Here is a 17437-nt window from a genome sequence, read left to right on the forward strand (position 1 = left end):
AATAGACCCGTGTTTTCTTCAGATGATGAATCTGAACCAAACATGGCACACAGACTACATCTAAAGACTTATTTTGTGGGGCAATGACAGAGGATAATAGAAGATACCAATGACCAATAGAAAATATTGGAGAGGTTGGTGGGAGGATGACCCAGCATGATGGGAATTATAGTTCATCCTACATCCACAGAGCATTGCGAATCCCACTGGTGATTGATCTCAACTATACTTGGCATACAGAATCCTCATGACCAACCTTAAGTACTGGTGGAGTTTAGGGGGCAATTATTATGGGAGCTGTAGTTCATCCCCATCCTTATACATTTTCTAATGAGTCAATTAATAAAATCCAAAAACAAATGATTATTTCTAATAAATGGCATTGCAAAATCCCTAACCTGAGCATTCCTAGGTACCTAAGCTAGTATATAAATAAAAATGAAAATAGTATGTATGTATGTATGTATGTGGCTAACTGGCTATATTTATAAGTGATTTCCAAGATGGGCTGTCACATCCAGAGAGCCCTCTGACTCCAGCCAACAGTGAATCTCGCCCAAACTTGGCACACAGAACCCTCACGACCACATTTAAGGACTGATTTTGTGGGGCAATGGCAGAGGATAGCAGAAGATATAATTCACCCATATGCGAAAACCACAGTGAACCCTTCCAAGGATGGATCTGGACCAAACCTTGCACACAAACCAACCATGACCAACTTTACATACTGGTAGGGTTTTTTGGGAGTGGAGAGCGTGGACCCTGGATGATGGAAGTTGTAGTTCACCCACATCCAGATACCAATGTGAACCTCACCAACAATGGATCAAGACCAAACCAGGCACCCAAGCCCATCATGACCAACTTTACAGTGTTTCTCCTCTTCAGAAAGATTGGGAGGAGGACAAGATTTCACTATGGTCCTTCTTAAGGGCTTGTACCAATGGCTTGTACCAATGGCTCCCTCTACTGTTGTTCACAGAGGTCATGAAGACATCTGAAGAAAGGCAGACAAGAATGGAAAGAGAGTAAAGAAGGAAACACATAGAGAGTAAGACAAACTGCTTCATAGGTGTCCAGAAGCCTTTATTACATAAAAACAGAACTGTCTTCAAACAAAATTAAAATTAAAATCCCTGTGCAATGACCAAACATCCCCCTGGAGTGAGCTGTGTCACTTTGCAGGCACGTGACAGCCCAAGAATGCCCCCGTCCGGACCAGAAGAGCCCCCAACACTTTGATATAATTAGTCTACAGAGATGACAGGAGCCTGGTGATACAGGAATCCTCTACTCGTAGGGTCTTAGAGTAGCAAATGTGTAGAAATTGTAAGCACTGAAGGAAGAAACCATAAGTGGCAGGAGGGGGGATGCTTAACTCTCTGGCCTCTAACAGAGCAATACTGTTGTGGACATGCCCTGAGCATCATCTGCATTTCCCAGAATGTGCTATCTCTTCGCCTCCTGTGCTCACTCTCCATATCAACATTTTCTTATTTCCCACTACTAACCATTATTTTGTGAATAATGAATATTTCACCTAGCAGTAAGACTGGACCTTAACTCTGCCACTGTACCTCTGGATGCCATATTTTCTTCAGCTTTAAAGAAGAAAGAAATATACAATAACTGGACATCACCTGCAGAGACAGAAATATATGAAAATATATGGCATCATATAGGGGGAAAGCCCGTCTTCTCTCTTTGTTTCCCTCATTGGCCCATGGAACACTTCAGAATGGCATTTCAACACTTGCTCAATACATGTTTGAATTTTATTTTCTAATGCTGAGACTGAGTATTAAAAACCAGTAGTAAAATCTAATTGGCTGGTAATTTAAACACAACTTATTGCCTGACCCCCTGGGATATTATAACAAGTTTCCACACTGATCCCTTATCTCATGCAGTTCACAGCCTCAGCAGCACTAGGTCTTCTCTCCCGAAGAAGAAAAGGAGGCACATCCATATGATGGAAGCAATGTGGCTGGGTGCAAAAGACTTGGTAAGGCTTCAGTATGGCCAAGGGTATTGTGGCTGGAAAAATTGTTGGGGTATGAAAGGACAAGAGTGGGGAGTGTGTATGGGAGATGATTGCCGAGAGGGAAGCAGTCACCAGCCCACCAAGCTGCTTGGGAGTCAGTTTTATTTTCTGAAATTTTCTCTACTCCAGCAGATCCTATAGCACCCAGGAGAAGTGATTACCTCCAAGTCCTGCCATATTTTAGAGAAAGGTTGGTTCGCTGTTGCTGGAATTAAAGTAGAATTAATGTAGATCTGCATAATCCCGAGGGCTGAAACTTTCACTGGTCAGTCTTTCCAGCAACTCTGCCCACCTACCTGGTAAACCCTGACAAACAACCTAAGGCTTTCCCTGAAGAGTGGTCAGGGAGAGTGTAAGAGAGAGTGAAAAAAAATCTTTCTCTAAAAACGGAAATTTTGTGCTGAATAATTTAATAAAGCATTGGAATGACTCTTGTCAAATACTGTTCTCACTGGGGCTGTGTCACATTTTGGCCCATTTCTCCAACCTCACTCTTTCACATTTCTTGGTGAGTACAAGGATGTGCCCACTTTCCAAATGGAGATGTAACAGAGCAATGAAAGGAGTCATTAGATAAATATTATAAAATTGTCCAAATCCAACTGGAGTTCCCAGCAGTGATTCAGTGGGCGGCTTCCTGGAGGGGGGATTAAACTGTAAGCACAAACATACTAAATAAGACACCAATGTTTACAAGTACACTGGTCCAAGTTCCAGTTCTGGTTTTCCCACCCCTTCCCACCCTCTCCTTAAAAATCAGGCTATGAGAACAAAAATCTTCATTCCTGACATGTTAAAGCACAGGTAACAAACAGATAGAAAATATCAGATGCTGGGGCTTGATCTCCTTGGAAGGTTCATTTGGCTTTGCTTTCTTTCCAGAGGGCCCCTTAGAAATACCTGAGATGCAGAGGATGTTCTCTCATTTGATCCATATCTTGTGCCGGGGCAGCTCTCCATGCTGGGATGAGAGCAGGTCCCTCTCTTCCTCCCCTGCCCCTAGGAAAACATGAGCAAGTGCTGATGTCCGAGGAGCCTCATCATGTGTTCAAGATCTCCCTGGTGGGGGATTGCTCATGAGAAATGCCTTGGTTACTATGGACAGTCTGGTTGTGAGACACTGAGTTCTGCTGCAGCTCAAGTGCAATTGCGTTTTGTGGAAATTCCTTCACCTGCTTCTTGTATTCAAGGAAAGTGCAGGCCTTGGTGGCAATGGCAATTATGTTCTTGCCAATAAAGATGGTGGAGACCCTGCTATCTTGGAAAAGAACCATGTTAATGGCACGAATGAATATGGTGACAATGTTGATGGTCACCAGGCTCAGGACGGGGTAGAGCATCATTTTCTGTGGAGCAATGTGTTCCCCCTGCATGCTAATCTCACTGAGGGAAACACAAGGCAGGATCAGGAGCAGAATGTAACAGTAGAAGAACATGAGCCCTTCTGCCCAGATTGGCAGACCAGTCTTGTGTGGCTCCCACAGATTGGCCTGAATGTCTAAAATATCCAGGAGGTCTAAAGCCACCCAGAAAAGACGCCCCCTCAAATCCTCTTTCTTCCGGAAGGTGCGTATGTATTCCATGCTATCCAAAGCCACGAGCACCAGATACAGCCCAGGCACACAGATCGAGAGAAGCAAGGTCAGTGCCTTCCTAGCCACTGTGTCTAGGTTTCTCTTATCAGCCTTGTAGTTCTGGAATATAAAATACAGTTTTATTTCCAGCACAAAGATGTAGAGGAACCAAAGAATCATAGCATAGCCACGCTTGGCCGTCTTCACTTCAGCCCCCACCCAGACAGCCACATAGCGCAGCACAATCAGAAAACAGATGTCTCCCACCAAGACAATGATGCAAACACCAATCTTACGGGGACCTTGGTTCTGCTCCACCAGATAAGCATCCATGAAGGCCATGCTCGTCATGATAACAATAGTGGTGAGACACACATGACGCTTGTCTGGAGGTGGAAGCACCATGGTGAGATGATGGAACCACCTACACGCTCCTCCTGGCCTCCTTTTGTTGCTACAAGTGGAAGCCTACATTCATCAGAGACAGCATCCTACTCAATGGGCACCAGTAGTTCTCGCAAAATAAAGTCGTGACAGATGAGCAAGATATTTCATGTGGCATCCTCAGGTTCCAGCAGCTCTGCAGTAGAATGGACCTGGCATAATGATAAATCCAGAAGATGTTGCTATATATGGAGCAAGGCTCACATGAGTAAAACCCTCAAATGCGTTCTCAGCTACACCTCTGGGGAATCACCTTCTGTTCAAAATTATTCTTAACACCTATGAAAGTACTCTTGAAAAAAACTCTTGTGTTTCTTTCTTTCAGCTATGATTCTCTTTGTGTTTTTACTATTGATCTCCTTCTTATGTGATAGGAACATCCTTCACAGGATGGCAGGTAATCTTTCTTATAGGCTTTCTGGCAGAAACTCATGCAGACTCTCATCAATTAGACAAATTATCAGGCAGCCATTTCAGGGTGACAGAGGAATAGCATATCGTAATGTTTTGCTCCCCAAATGGTTAAGTCATCTGGAAGCAGGACTGACATCTTCCCAGGACATCCTTTCTCCCGCGGCTCCCTGTTTCTCCTATCTGGAGCAGTATCCATGGTGAGCAAGGCCTGCATTTCCATGTGAAGGTTCTGACCCACCATCTCTTTGCAGGGGACATTTATTCTGATCTGGAAAAGATGAAAGAAAAGGCATGTAAGGAAAGTTTTTGCTTTATATGTCAAGAATGTTACCTCTGAGGATGAAAATGACTTCCACACAACAGGGTTCTGGTCTGGCTCCTCACAATGTAACATTTGCCTACTCAATATAGCAAAATATTCAGAAACATGTGGAGATCGATACTTCATTCTTCCCTCCCACAGTACACATCATGCCCAATGCATGAGTTTGTTTTGTGCACCCAAAGACCCATTGTCACCCCAATTCTTGTGACCAATTACCTACTGAATCTGCATTCTCCACTGACCTGCATTTAGCTACATAGATATAGAATTTCTTCTTCAGCTAAGTGCCACAGATACTAGTCTCCATTATGTTATGAATGTGGGATCAAATAGAATGAGGACAGAACAATTTGAGTCAGATATAATAATCTGACCATCCTGGTTAAGGATTACTTCAGAATAGGAAATCTGCAGGGTGGTGATAATAGCCTGATTTTAATGTTGAGAAAAAAAATCTGTCGTGCATAAAAGCACCTATGACAACTTCAAACTAGTAATTAGATTCCAAATGGCATGAGAGGCCATGGAATCAGCATTCTGTCTTTACTCTTGTTTCTCAAAAATTATAGTATCTCCTGTTTTCCTTTCCAGAATCAGTTTACGTACCCAGCTTGTGTTTACAGATCTTCCTTGCCGAATGTCAGGAGGCAAATAATATGTTTGTGCAATCAGCAATTGCTAGGTTTGGTGTGTTTTGCAGAAATGGCCCACGCTATTCCTTGATCTGAAGTGGAAAATAAAATGACATAACCTCACATGATATGCACAAAAGCCAATTGGCCTGGCAGTTGACTCTTGTCAACTTTTTGCAATGGCACAGCATTCTCCACTGTCATGGAAGGCATCCGGTTACATTAGGGGAAACAGAGTTTTCCACAGATATGGAAATGACATATTGGACAGATGGTAAGCTTTTTAAGCTCATCTGGCTGAAAGCCAAAAGTAAGGTAACAACATCTGTTACAGAACTCCAATATGCTGATGATAATGTAGTATGTGCTCATTCAGACTGGAACTACACTGCCCAATATCCCAGTATTGGATCCCAGATTATCTGCTTTGAACTGGATTATATGAGTTTACACTGCCAGATAATTTGGGATCAGATCCTGAGATATAGGGCAGTGTTGATCCATGCTCAGCGGAAGAGCTACAAGTAACTTTGAACACTTTCGCAGAAGCATGTGAAATGCATGGCCATTCATTTAGCATTTAAAAAACCCCAAAGTGCTCTACCAACAGTCACAAACCAATCTCTCTGCAATGCCAGCAATACAGTTTAATGGTGTAATGCTAGAAAATGTTGATAATGTCTACTACCTAGGCAGCCACCTCTCCCAAAAAGTCGACACTGATGCTGTAATACAACATTGTCTGAGTTCTGCAATTGCAGTATTTTTTCAAATGAAGAATAGAGTGTTCGAGGATTGAGACATTTGTAAGGACACCAAGATGCTTGTTTATAAAGTTACTGTCCTTCCAACTCTATTGTATGTCTGTGAAACATGGACCATCCACAAAAGTCACTCTCGGTTTCTGGAAAGATTCCATCAACACTGCCTTCAAAAATATCCTGCAAGGTAGACAAATGTCAATGTTCTGGAAGAAGCAACGATCATAAGCACTGAAGTAATGATTCTCTGTCATCAACTTTGCTGGCCTGGCCAGAATGTTTGAATGCCCGATCACCGTCTCCCAAGTAGTTATTTCCTGGAAGGTCTACACCTTCCCGGGTATTTTTGTAACCCACATTAGCCTGAGCCATCGTTTGGACATTAGCAGTTCATGATCCATGCCATAATCTGCTCCTGGTCTTGGTTCTGCAGAGAGAACAGAACTTCTGCATCTATGTATATAATCTATGCCATTTCTGTATTGGCCATCTATACAATAGTCTCTTTAAGGATGTTCTTGCAATGAAAAAGCTGCTGGCCTCAGAACATTCAACCAGTTACTTTCTTTTCTAATGTGTGATTATGCCTAGATATTTGTTTACTTCCCTATCCCACATCTTCCTCTGTAGTGGGAGTCTAAACTTGGATCATAGTTTTTATCTATCTATCTACCTTCTATCTATCTATCTATCTATCTACACACACACACATTTCGTGTCAGCAGCAATATGGTGTTAACAGCTTAGACTGGGTGGCCCTTGTGATCTCTTTCAACTCTATGATTCTATAACTACACCTCCCACCATCACCAGCCAGCACAGCTCTAGAGCAGTAATCCACATGGAAAGTCCAAAAGTGCAGATGGTTGTAGCAATCTAAAGCCATTTCTACCGATTTCCATCTCTACCAAGAGAGGAATTTTCTTCAAATATTTTGGATTACATCAGGGACAGTTCACAACAATACATCATTGCTAAAATAAACATTTTGCCTTCAAGTACTCAAAGACAACAGGAGCATGGCACCCATCTCATCAAAAAGTCCAGGATCCTTGCCTATGGCCCCATCACACTGCTGTTAATGAGTCTGAATTTAAAATATTCAGGAAATACATGGCTTTGGAAACCATCGAAGCACCTCACTTTAAACTTCTGCCAGAAAAATCCTTGCAAAAATCCTTGCAAAATGCCTTCTACCTTTTTCAGAGGACATCCTCCCTGAATATCAAAATGGTTTCTGCCCCTCCAGAGGAACAGTGGATATGGTTTTCCCTACACAACAGCTCCAAGAAAAATGCAGGGAGAAAAATCAACATTTGTACATGGCATTCATCAACTCTGCAAAGGCCTTCAACACTTTGAACTGCAATGAGGATTGTGACATTTGTGGGGATATCAAGATGCTTGTTTATAAAGCTATTGTCTTTCCAACTCTATTGTATGCAATGCCCCAGTGGCACAGTGGGTTAAAGCACTGAGCTGCTGAACTCGGTGACCAAAAGGTTCAAATCCAGGGAGTGGAGTGAGCTGCCGCTGTTAGCCCCAGCTTCTGCTAACCTAGCAGTTCAAAAACATGCAAATGTGAGTGGATCAATAGGTACTGCTCTGGTGGGAAGGTAATGGTGCTCCATGCAGTCATGCTGGCCACATGACCTTGGAGGTGTCTATGGACAATGCCGGCTCTTCAGCTTAGAAATGGAGATGAACACCAACACCCAGAGTCGGACACAACAAGACTTAATGTCAGGGGAAAACCTTGACCTTTACTGTATGCTACAAAACGTGGACCATCTAACAATATCACTCTTGACTTCTGAAAAGATCCCATCAGCATTGTCTTCAAAAAAAATCCTGCAAGACTCTGCCTCTGGAAGACAATTATGCTCAACTACAACGTATCGTTCATGATGATGACTACACATCAAATGTTGTGGCATATCCATTTCTTTAAAAGTAATCTATACATTTTCAAAATCTATATAATCAAAGCTTTTGCTATAAGCTATAAAAACCTGCCAACAATTCTAAGATGCATTCCCTTTTTTTGGCGCGGGGGGGGGGGGGGGGAGTGCATATTAGAATCGATGGAATATGGTAACTGCAGAAGTTTTTGTATACAAAGGATTTCCATTTCAATCCCTGGCATCGCCAAGTGAGTTTTAGGAAAGTTCCTGACTGACAGTACAGACAACCCCAATATAGATGAACATGTGATCTGATCTGGTAGAAGCAGCTTCAAGTAAGTCAAAAAAAGTGTTTGAATTGTACCAGAATAACCTCAAAGTCATTAAAAGGGTACAACTCATTTCTGGCTTGGCAGCTAGCTGGCGCATTCATTGCATTGCAATATTACTTGATGTAGTCATAGCAAGCTCCACCAATTTCAGAACATTATTTTAACTTGTTAGTATCAATTTGCAAAAGTTGTATGTTTCAGTTACCTTTTTATTATTTAATTTTTTTAAAAAACAAAACTGCCAAAACTCCCACAACCACTCCCCCCCCCCCCCCAAGCAAAGACCACACATGTTACCAGCAGTTATATGACTTCAGAAAAGGAAACATCATTATATTCTCATTGCCATACTCAGGCAACACATTATGGACAGCTTATTATTTTCTGAGCACCATTATATTATAAGTTAGGCCTGGAGAGCTGTATTTTCTGGAAATGTGATGGCTGATGAATTGACAGATTGTGAATCACACCTGGATTACCTAGAGTTTGTGACATCTGCACAATGGCAAGGACTAAGTGTGAAGAGAACTACCTTTCTTTTCTGTCCCAGTTGAACTCCCAGACCCAGTAAGTTTAGCTAAATCAGTTGTCAAGCAGGTTGGACTGGTTTTGCAATTATGACTCTCTAGTTCAGGCATGGGCAAACTTGGGCCCTCTTAGTGTTTTGGACTTCAACTCCCACAATTCCTAACAGCCTACATTGGAAAGTACCTTGGAAAGATATAGTATCCAACAATTCTCAGTCTCTCTCCACACGCTAGGCCCTTGTGTCAGGAGTAAGATGAGATTTTCTTCTAAGTGATGGGATGATGCAAATCACTGCACAAAGAGAGCAGAGGTGAAGGAAAGATTGGACTTTGTCCCTGTTTGAGAGCTGAGATACTTTCACACTATATCATTATGGCAGTCTAACTGCAATGGCTGCATCCTATGTTGTCTTGGTGTTTGTAGCTTGGTAAGGCACAAGAGAAACTCTTGGGATTGTTGTAGGTTTTTCGGGCTATATGGCCATGTTCTAGAAGCATTCTCTCCTGACGTTCCGCCTGCATCTATGGCAAGCATCCTCAGAGGTTGTGAGGATGCTTGCCATAGATGCAGGCAAAATGTCAGGAGAGAATGCTTCTAGAACATGGCCATATAGCCCGAAAAGCCTACAACAAGCCAGTGATTCCAGCCATGAAAGCCTTCAACAACTCTTGGGATAATTCTAATTCTCTACCTAGACTGCCAGTCCCAGGATTCCTCTGGATGTTGCCATGATAAGTAAAGTGCAATCACAGTGCCAAAGGGCCCTTGAGGAGAGTGGGTGCCTTTCTCTTTCTCTTTCAATTCTTGGTCTCTGTCTTTAAGCCAACTGGATGCCAACATCCCACACCCCCTTTCGAAAGACCTTTAGCTCTGCTTTCAGGTTTTCTGAACAGGCAAGAGCAGAATCATCAGCCCTAAGCAAGATCTGTCCACACACATCCAGCTTTCAACTAGGGTTATCGCTGCTTGGGTCTGAAGCTTTCTTCTTGTCAACCTGCATATGTTCCTTTCACTAGGAAAGGACACTTCAGTCCTAAATTTGATCCTATTCCATTTCACTGGCAGATGCTATCTATCTTCTTTATCATTATCACCATCACCACCATCTTTATTTCTATCTTGCCTTTCTCTCCATAAGGACTCAAGGCAATCAAAACTGAACAAAACCAACCTAATAAATTTTTAAAATAAATATGACATCAGGAATAGAGTCAGCTATAAAGGATAAAACATCTCAGTCTGCAAATCTGAAAACTTCGACATAGCTAAATGAGCACTGGTTCCCTAGACACTGCCTCCTCGTATCATTTGTGAGTGGGTTGTGACAAATGGGAGAAAAGGAAAAAGCACTTTGAGCATACAGGGCACACTTCAATTATACTTATTGTGGCACTGAAAAAAGTCAGACAAGGAAAGGGACACCCAGAATCAGCACCAATATTGGAGCAGAAGCGAAGGTCCTGCTGCCTCAGAAAAGCCTGTCACGAATTAAGGGCTTCATTCTCAAGATGCTCAGCCCCAATGTAGAAGGGCAGACAGGATGGTTTATACTGTGTACAGGGACAGCAACAGCTGTTTCCCCCACCTTAAACACAGACAGTGGCTGACACTGGGCAGCTACTACTTGCAGGTCTACTTCTTTCTCTCTCTTCTTTGCTGTCCACAGTTAAGAGTGAAATTCAGCAACAGCTACTGCTGTCACTGACCACTCATCCCCTTTCATTAGATCAGTGGTTCCCAACCTGTGGTCTGTGGAACACCAATGGTCCACAAGAATGAAAATATGGTCTGTGGCATCACCGTTACTACACCATTGCAACAAGAGTAACTGGTCTCATGAAATCTTCTAATAGTGCCGAGGTGACGGGGATGTTGGGAGGGGAGAGGCTGACTACCCACAAAAGGCGAAAGGCCTTCTGACTGCTACTCCTCCTCCTCCCTCCCTCCCCTTGAGTGGAAGTAGCAGCACCTTGGTGTCTCCATTTTTAGGCCTGTTCCTGGTGTTATTTGTGGGTACTAATTCAGAAAATTGCATTGGATAGACCACATCAGGTCTAGATGATTAGATATGGTTTTCTGTGGTCGAGCAGATGACGACTACTGGATGGCATTATGTACTGGATGGAGACTACTGGATGGTATTGGATAGAGCTGATGTGGTCTATCCAATGCCATTTTCTGAATCAGCACCCCAAATAACCAAACTGAATCTAAAGTTGATCAAAAACTGATTTGTAACCCTTTAGGTACTAATGTTGGAGAGTTATCCCTGGACAAAGCAGTCCCTGGTTAAAAAAAAAAAAGGTTGGATATGGATTCAGTTATTCTAACCACCACATCACATTGAGAGGGGAAGTCATGGGTAACTGTCTCTTTAAGAGTAAAGAATCGCTCCTCTTATATCATCAGCAGTCCCATTTTGCATTCTGCCTCCCCATCACAATCACACTCAAATGTGGAAACTTAAGAGCAGGCAATACATTCATCTTGTATTCATCACAAGGTCAGTATTACTTTTTTGTTTTTAATCAGAGGCAACAACAATATCCAAAATCCAAGAGATCCCTTACCCCAAAGCCCCTTACATAAACGGAGACTGACACTAGCTTAAAACCATTTCTTTCTATGGGATCCTATGGTTCTGCATCAAAGCCCACTGGATGCAAAAAATAGTGATTCAGATTAAAATAATTCCTTTCCATGGATTCCCATAGTCCTTAATCAAAGTCCATAGGATACAAGAGAGAGTGATCCAGGTCAAAACCATTGCTTTCCATGGAATCCTATGGTTCTGAATGAAAGCCCATAAGATACAAGAAACAGTGATCTAGGTTAAAACCATTGCTGATTGTTGGACAATAAAACAGGACGGGAAACTGTGATGGTTCCCATCACACTTATTTTTCAGTTGCTAACATGGGAGTAAAGCACAATAGGAGGAAGGAGCTCTGAACAAAATTGCTGGCCCATGTTCAGTGTTCCCTCCTTTCAGGACATTTCTGCCTCTTTTCAATCCTAAAACATGTGATGAGTTTCGTGCCTCTCCATTGCTTGAAAATGAAGTGTCTTACGACTAGGAAATTTTTCAACGTAACTGAACCACCCAGGACCTCATCACATTGAGGTCCACATTGCAGGTGATTGCAGAAGGATTCACCATGGATCGTGGTGAATCCAGTGTGAGGAACCCGTCATCACTTCTTACCTCATTCCACAGAAGGAAGCATCACTGCCTGGTTTCCCCATGTTGTTCTCAATGAGAACACGAGAAGCCTCCTGTGTTCTCATTGCTGATTCTTATGACAGTTTCACCACATTTCGGAGATGGAGCCCCACTGGAAGTAGATCTATGTCATCTGATGGTATCTGGTGGGCTCTGTCCATGAGGTGAGGTGAAACTGTCGTAGGGTGGGCAATTTTGTCTGTTTGATGAAGTGGAAAGACTCTGCCTTTGGAAGACAGCCATAGGGTAATGCCTATGATGACAACGGAAGTCCAAGAACTAGGGTATTTTGTGTGTGCCTCTCTTCCTATGCCCCTGGCTTATTAGGGACAGTAGGGGACAATGGGCTACAGTGGAACTGGCCAAAGAGACAGAGAAGGCAGAACATGGCTTTCTCTCCCCCTCCTTCTACATGGCTTACCATCAAGGGTCCTAATCTGGGGATGGAGGTGTGCCAACCAGTTCTGAGTGGGGTTAAACTCCCGCTGAAAGATTGTGTCCACAGCTTGGAAGTGCTTCTGTATCAGTTTCTCCAAATGTCAGCCTAAGTAGATATGACAGCCAGGAGTGCTTACTACCAGCTTAGGCTGATAACGCAAGCTGCAACCCTTCCTGGATTTGGAGGACCTTAAGATGGTAGTGCATGCACTAGTAACCTCAAGGTTAGACTTCTGCAATGCAATCTACATTGGGCTACATTTGTACCAAGTTTGGAAACTTCAGCTGGTTCAAAATATGGCAGCCAGATTTGTTATGGGAACCTCTAGGAGTGAGCATATCACACCTATCCTAAAGTCATTCCACTGGCTGCTATGAGTAGTTTCCAGGCAAAGTACAGGGTGTTGGTTTCGACCTTTAAAGCCCTACATGGTTTGGGTCCAAGTTACCTAAAGGAGAGCCTTCAACCTGTACAATCCACCCTGCACACTTCGGTCCACTGGGATGGGGGGTTGCTCTAACCAGCTGGAACCTGACTGGTGGCCATCATCCAGAGGACCTTTTCACTGGCTGCACCATGACTGTGGAACAACCTGCCAGTAGAGCTCCAAAGTTAGATGGGCTGTCGGAGTTTTAAAAGCATATAAAGACAGGCCTACCCAGCCAGTCTTTTAAACTCATGTCCTGTGTTTGGGTCTCAGTCCTGTGTGATTCATGTGTGTTTTACAGAAATGCTCTGATCTGTATTTTTTAGAGAACTGAATTGTAATGTGTGTTTGGGGCATTTTTATAGTATTTGAGTGTTTTTAACTGTGCTGTGACCAACCTTGAGCCGTGGTGAGAGGTGGGTAACAAATAAAATTATTGTGTTGTTGAAGGCTTACATGGCTGGTATAATTGGGTTGCTGTGAGTTTTGCGGGCTGCATGGCCATGTTCCAGAAGTATTCTCTCCTCACATTTTGCCTGCATCTGTGACAGGCATTCTCAGAGGTTGTGAGGTTTGTTAGAAACTAGGCAAGTGGGGTTAATATATCTGTGGAATGTCCAGGATGTCTGTTTGTGGCAAGTGTGACTGTTGCAATTGGCCACCTTGATTAGCATTGAATGGCTTTGCAGCTTCATAGCTTGGCTGCTTCCTGCTTGGGGGAATCCTTTGTTGGGAGGTGTTAGCTGGCCCTGATTGTTTCTTGTCTGGAATTCCCTTGTTTTATGAGCGTTGTTCTTTATTTACTGTCCTAATTTTAGAGTTTTTTTTTTTTAAAAAAACTGGTAGCCAGATTTTGTTCATTTTCATGGTTTCCTCCTTTCTGTTGAAATTCTCCACATGCTTGTGGATTTCAGTGGCTTCTCAGTGTAGTCTGACATGGTGGTTGTCAGAGAGGTCCAGCATTTCTGTGTTCTCAAATACTATTCTGTGTCCAGGTTGGTTCATCAAGTGCCAGGCTATTCAATGCTAATCAAGGTGGCCAATGGCAACATTCAGAGATGCCTCAAACAGACAAGAGTTCTTTTTTCCGTGCTGGACATTCCACAAATATATCAACCTCACTTGCCCAGTTCCAAGAGTCCTCACAACCTCTGCAGGTGCCTGCCATAGATGTGGGCCAAACATTAGAAGAGAATGCTTCTGGAACACGGCCATACAGCCCGAAAAACTCAGTGATGAGCCTTCGACAACACAAAATTAAAATCATTATAATTTATTTATTTACTAGCAGTCCCCTGCCACGCAATGCTGTGACTCAGTCTGTGTATATGTGTTTTGTGTGTGTATATATTTGTGTATATGTGTATATATGTGGTTTTGCATATGCATCGTGATGTAGTTTTTGTTTTTTGGATTTTTAAGTCTTTTTTGTTGTGTTTTTCAGTGTTTTTATGAGTGATGGTCACTCGTTGGCCTGATAGGTGTATTGTGTCCAAATTTGATGTCAATTCGTCTGGTGGTTTTTGAGTTATGTTAGTCCCACAAACGAACATTACATTTTTATTTATATAGATTTACTGTATTTATATGCCGCCTTTCTAACCCCGGGGGGGGGGGGGGGGGGGCTCAAGGCAATTTACAACATACTAATGGCAAAGATTCAATACCAATATACAATATACAAAGAAATCATAATAACCAATTGTGCTCTTCCAGCAGTTACCAGCCAACCCCTCTCCAATGCCAGAGATACAGCTTAATGTTGACCATTTCTGCTACCTTGGCAGCCACCTCTCCACCAAAGTCAACATCGAAACTGAAATACAACACCGCCTGAGCTCTGCGAGCGCAGCATTTTTCCGAATGAAGCAGAGAGTATTTGAGAACCGGGACGTCGGTAGGGATACCAAGGTGCTTGTTTATAAAACTATTGTCCTCCCAACCCTGCTATATGCCTGCGAAATGTGGACTGTCTACAGACATCACATGCAACTCCTGGAACGATTCCATCAGTGCTGCCTCCAGAAAATCCTGCAAATCTCTTGGGGAGACAAGCGGACAAACGTCAGCATGCTGGAAGAAGCAAATACCACCAGCACTGAAGTGATGGTCCTCCGCCACCAACTCTGCTGGACTGGCCACGTTGTCTGGATGCCCGACCACCATCTCCCAAAGCAGCTGCTCTACTCCGAACCCAAGAACGGAAAATGGAATGTTGGAGGACAGGAAAAGAGATTGAAAGATGGGCTCAAAGCCAACCTTAAAATCTCTGGTATAGACACTGAGAATTGGGAAGCCCTGACCCTTGAGTGCTCCAGCTGGAGGTCAGCTGTGACCAGCAGTGCTGCAGAATTTGAATGGAGGGCGAAAGAGAGAAACGTGCCAGGAGGAAGGCGCATCAAGCCAACCCCGACCGAGACCACCTTCCACCTGGAAACCAATGCCCTCACTGTGGGAGAAGAGGCAGGTCAAGAACAGGGCTCCACAGTCATCTACAGATCCACAAGAATACTGATCATGGAAGACTATCCTACTTGTCCAAGGAGGGATCGCCTAAGTAAGTAAGTAATAACCAATTATGACATATAACTATGAACTAAAAATCAGTGATGACTAGGCCCCATCTTCTTCAGTGTGGCATGAAGACAGGGGGCCTCTCTATGCATGGGTCAGCTGATACCTCATCTGAGCTCACCTATGTTTGCAGCAAGGATGGGCCTTGGAGGCCTGCAAGGAGGGAAGAAGCCAATGAAGCCAGGAGGGCTGCTCAGGCTGGGGAGGAAAGCCTGGCTCTGCGCTGCGCAATCCCCAAAAGAGTGGGAGCAAGTGGGAGGGGGGGAAGAGGAGCTGGCCCTGTCCTCACAGGGAAAGAGGGCCAAGCCCTGGGGAATCACCCTCCCGAGACGAGTAGGGAGGGGATTCTCTCCCTCTGAGGTCTCCCTGCTAGAATGGAGCTGCCCAATCGCCGCTCGCCACCCCTCAGCATTGAGCTTGGAGACGCCGCAGTGGGCCCCTTACCTGACAGGAGCCTCTTCGCTTCAGAGGCGAATTGGGGAGGAGGAAGCCCTTCTCCCCCTCTCCATTCGGGGGAAAGGGGGCTCTTCCTCCTCCTCCTCCTCCCCGCGCCTCCCCTCCTCTTCCTCCTCTTCCTCCTCCTCCTCTCGCCTTCTTCTGCTTCTCCCAAGCAGGGCGAGCGCGGGATTTCCCGCCGCCGAAGGAGGGGCTGCCAAGCGGGGGAGGGGGAGGCGGCGTCGGGAGCGCGCGCAGGTGGGCTTGGGCTTTGGGGAGGGGAGGGGGGCTGAGCAGAGAAGGATGACGGGAGCCGAGGGGCGGGGGCGCATCACTCCGGAGCCTCCGCGGCAAGCATCTCGCGCCCGCCGATGCCGCGCCTCTGATTGGCCGCGCGCGGGAGGAGCCTCGGGTGCCCGTGGGAGCTCTCCAGCTGCTGCTCCCTGAGGGAGAGAGAGAGAGAGAGAGAGAGCGCCGCGCGCCAGGAGGGAGGGAGGCCAAGGAGCAGTGACGCCTTGACCAGTGTGCTGCTTTAGGTGGGCTTTAGCACAGGGCGGGTGCTGCTTTAGGTGTGCTTTAACACATCAGCCTTGGCCTTGTCTTACTCAACTGCCCAGTATACCTGTCCTGTTTGGCATAAGTCTGCCCACGCTAAACAGGTGAACATACCATTGAACAAAATAAACATACCATTGAACAAAATAAAGGCATCCTGTGAATAATCACAGGATGCCTTTAACCTACACCTGTTGGCAAACTCTACAAGCTAGCTGGCATTGCCCCTCCCAGAGGCAGCCCTAGGTAATTTTCAACGGTAAGCAAACTATTTTGGCGCCCCCCCCCCAACCAATCACTGATATATATATATATATATTCTGTTTGTTGTGGGAGTTCTGTGTGCCATATTTGGTCCAATTCCATCATTGGTGGAGTTCAGAATGCTCTTTGATTGTAGGTGAATAAATATGTGAGAGGAAGCCACAGGGAGGAGGGAGCAAGCTTGTTTTCTGCTTCCTTGCAGACTAGGACGTGGAACAATGGCTTCAAACTACAAGAGAGGAGATTCCATCTGAACATGAGGAAGAACTTCCTGACTGTGAGAGCCGTTCAGCAGTGGAACTCTCTGCCCTGGAGTGTGGTGGAGGCTCCTTCTTTGGAAGCTTTTAAACAGAGGCTGGATGGCCATCTGTCAGGGGTGATTTGAATGCAATATTCCTGCTTCTTGGCAGGGGGTTGGACTGGATGGCCCATGAGGTCTCTTCCAACTCTATGATTCTATGAACTATACATCCCAGTAACTACAACTGGCATATGTCAAGGTCTATTTTCCCCCAAGAGCGTCTCAAGAGCGCCCCTGGGCAAAATCAACTATACT

The 17437-nt window shown here is 44.5% G+C and overlaps 1 protein-coding gene across 3 annotated transcripts; it reads right to left on the reverse strand.

Moving 5' to 3' along the window:
• Positions 1 to 1072: 1072 nt before the first annotated feature.
• Positions 1073 to 16430, reverse strand: TMEM121 (transmembrane protein 121). 3 transcript variants are annotated; one of them, XM_060774331.2, is made up of 2 exons: positions 16072 to 16430; positions 1073 to 4747 (listed from the first exon to the last, which is right to left on the reverse strand). In XM_060774331.2, the coding sequence occupies exon 2, from the start codon at positions 4024 to 4026 to the stop codon at positions 3088 to 3090; it is 939 nt and encodes a 312-aa protein (XP_060630314.1). In that variant the 5' UTR covers positions 4027 to 4747; positions 16072 to 16430; the 3' UTR covers positions 1073 to 3087. The 3 variants fall into 3 exon arrangements, with proteins under 3 accessions (XP_060630314.1, XP_067323783.1, XP_060630316.1); XM_067467682.1 differs by lacking the exon at positions 16072 to 16430 and adding an exon at positions 9148 to 9250; XM_060774333.2 differs by lacking the exon at positions 16072 to 16430 and adding an exon at positions 5411 to 5524.
• Positions 16431 to 17437: the final 1007 nt, after the last annotated feature.

This window comes from Anolis sagrei, chromosome 4 (assembly GCF_037176765.1).
Source record: "Anolis sagrei isolate rAnoSag1 chromosome 4, rAnoSag1.mat, whole genome shotgun sequence".
Lineage (NCBI taxonomy): Eukaryota > Metazoa > Chordata > Lepidosauria > Squamata > Dactyloidae > Anolis > Anolis sagrei.

What these genes read in the sequence shown, in the direction of transcription:
- TMEM121 (XM_060774331.2), bottom strand. Translation starts at nt 4,026, where the DNA reads ATGGTGCTTCCACCTCCAGACAAGCGTCATGTGTGTCTCACCACTATT.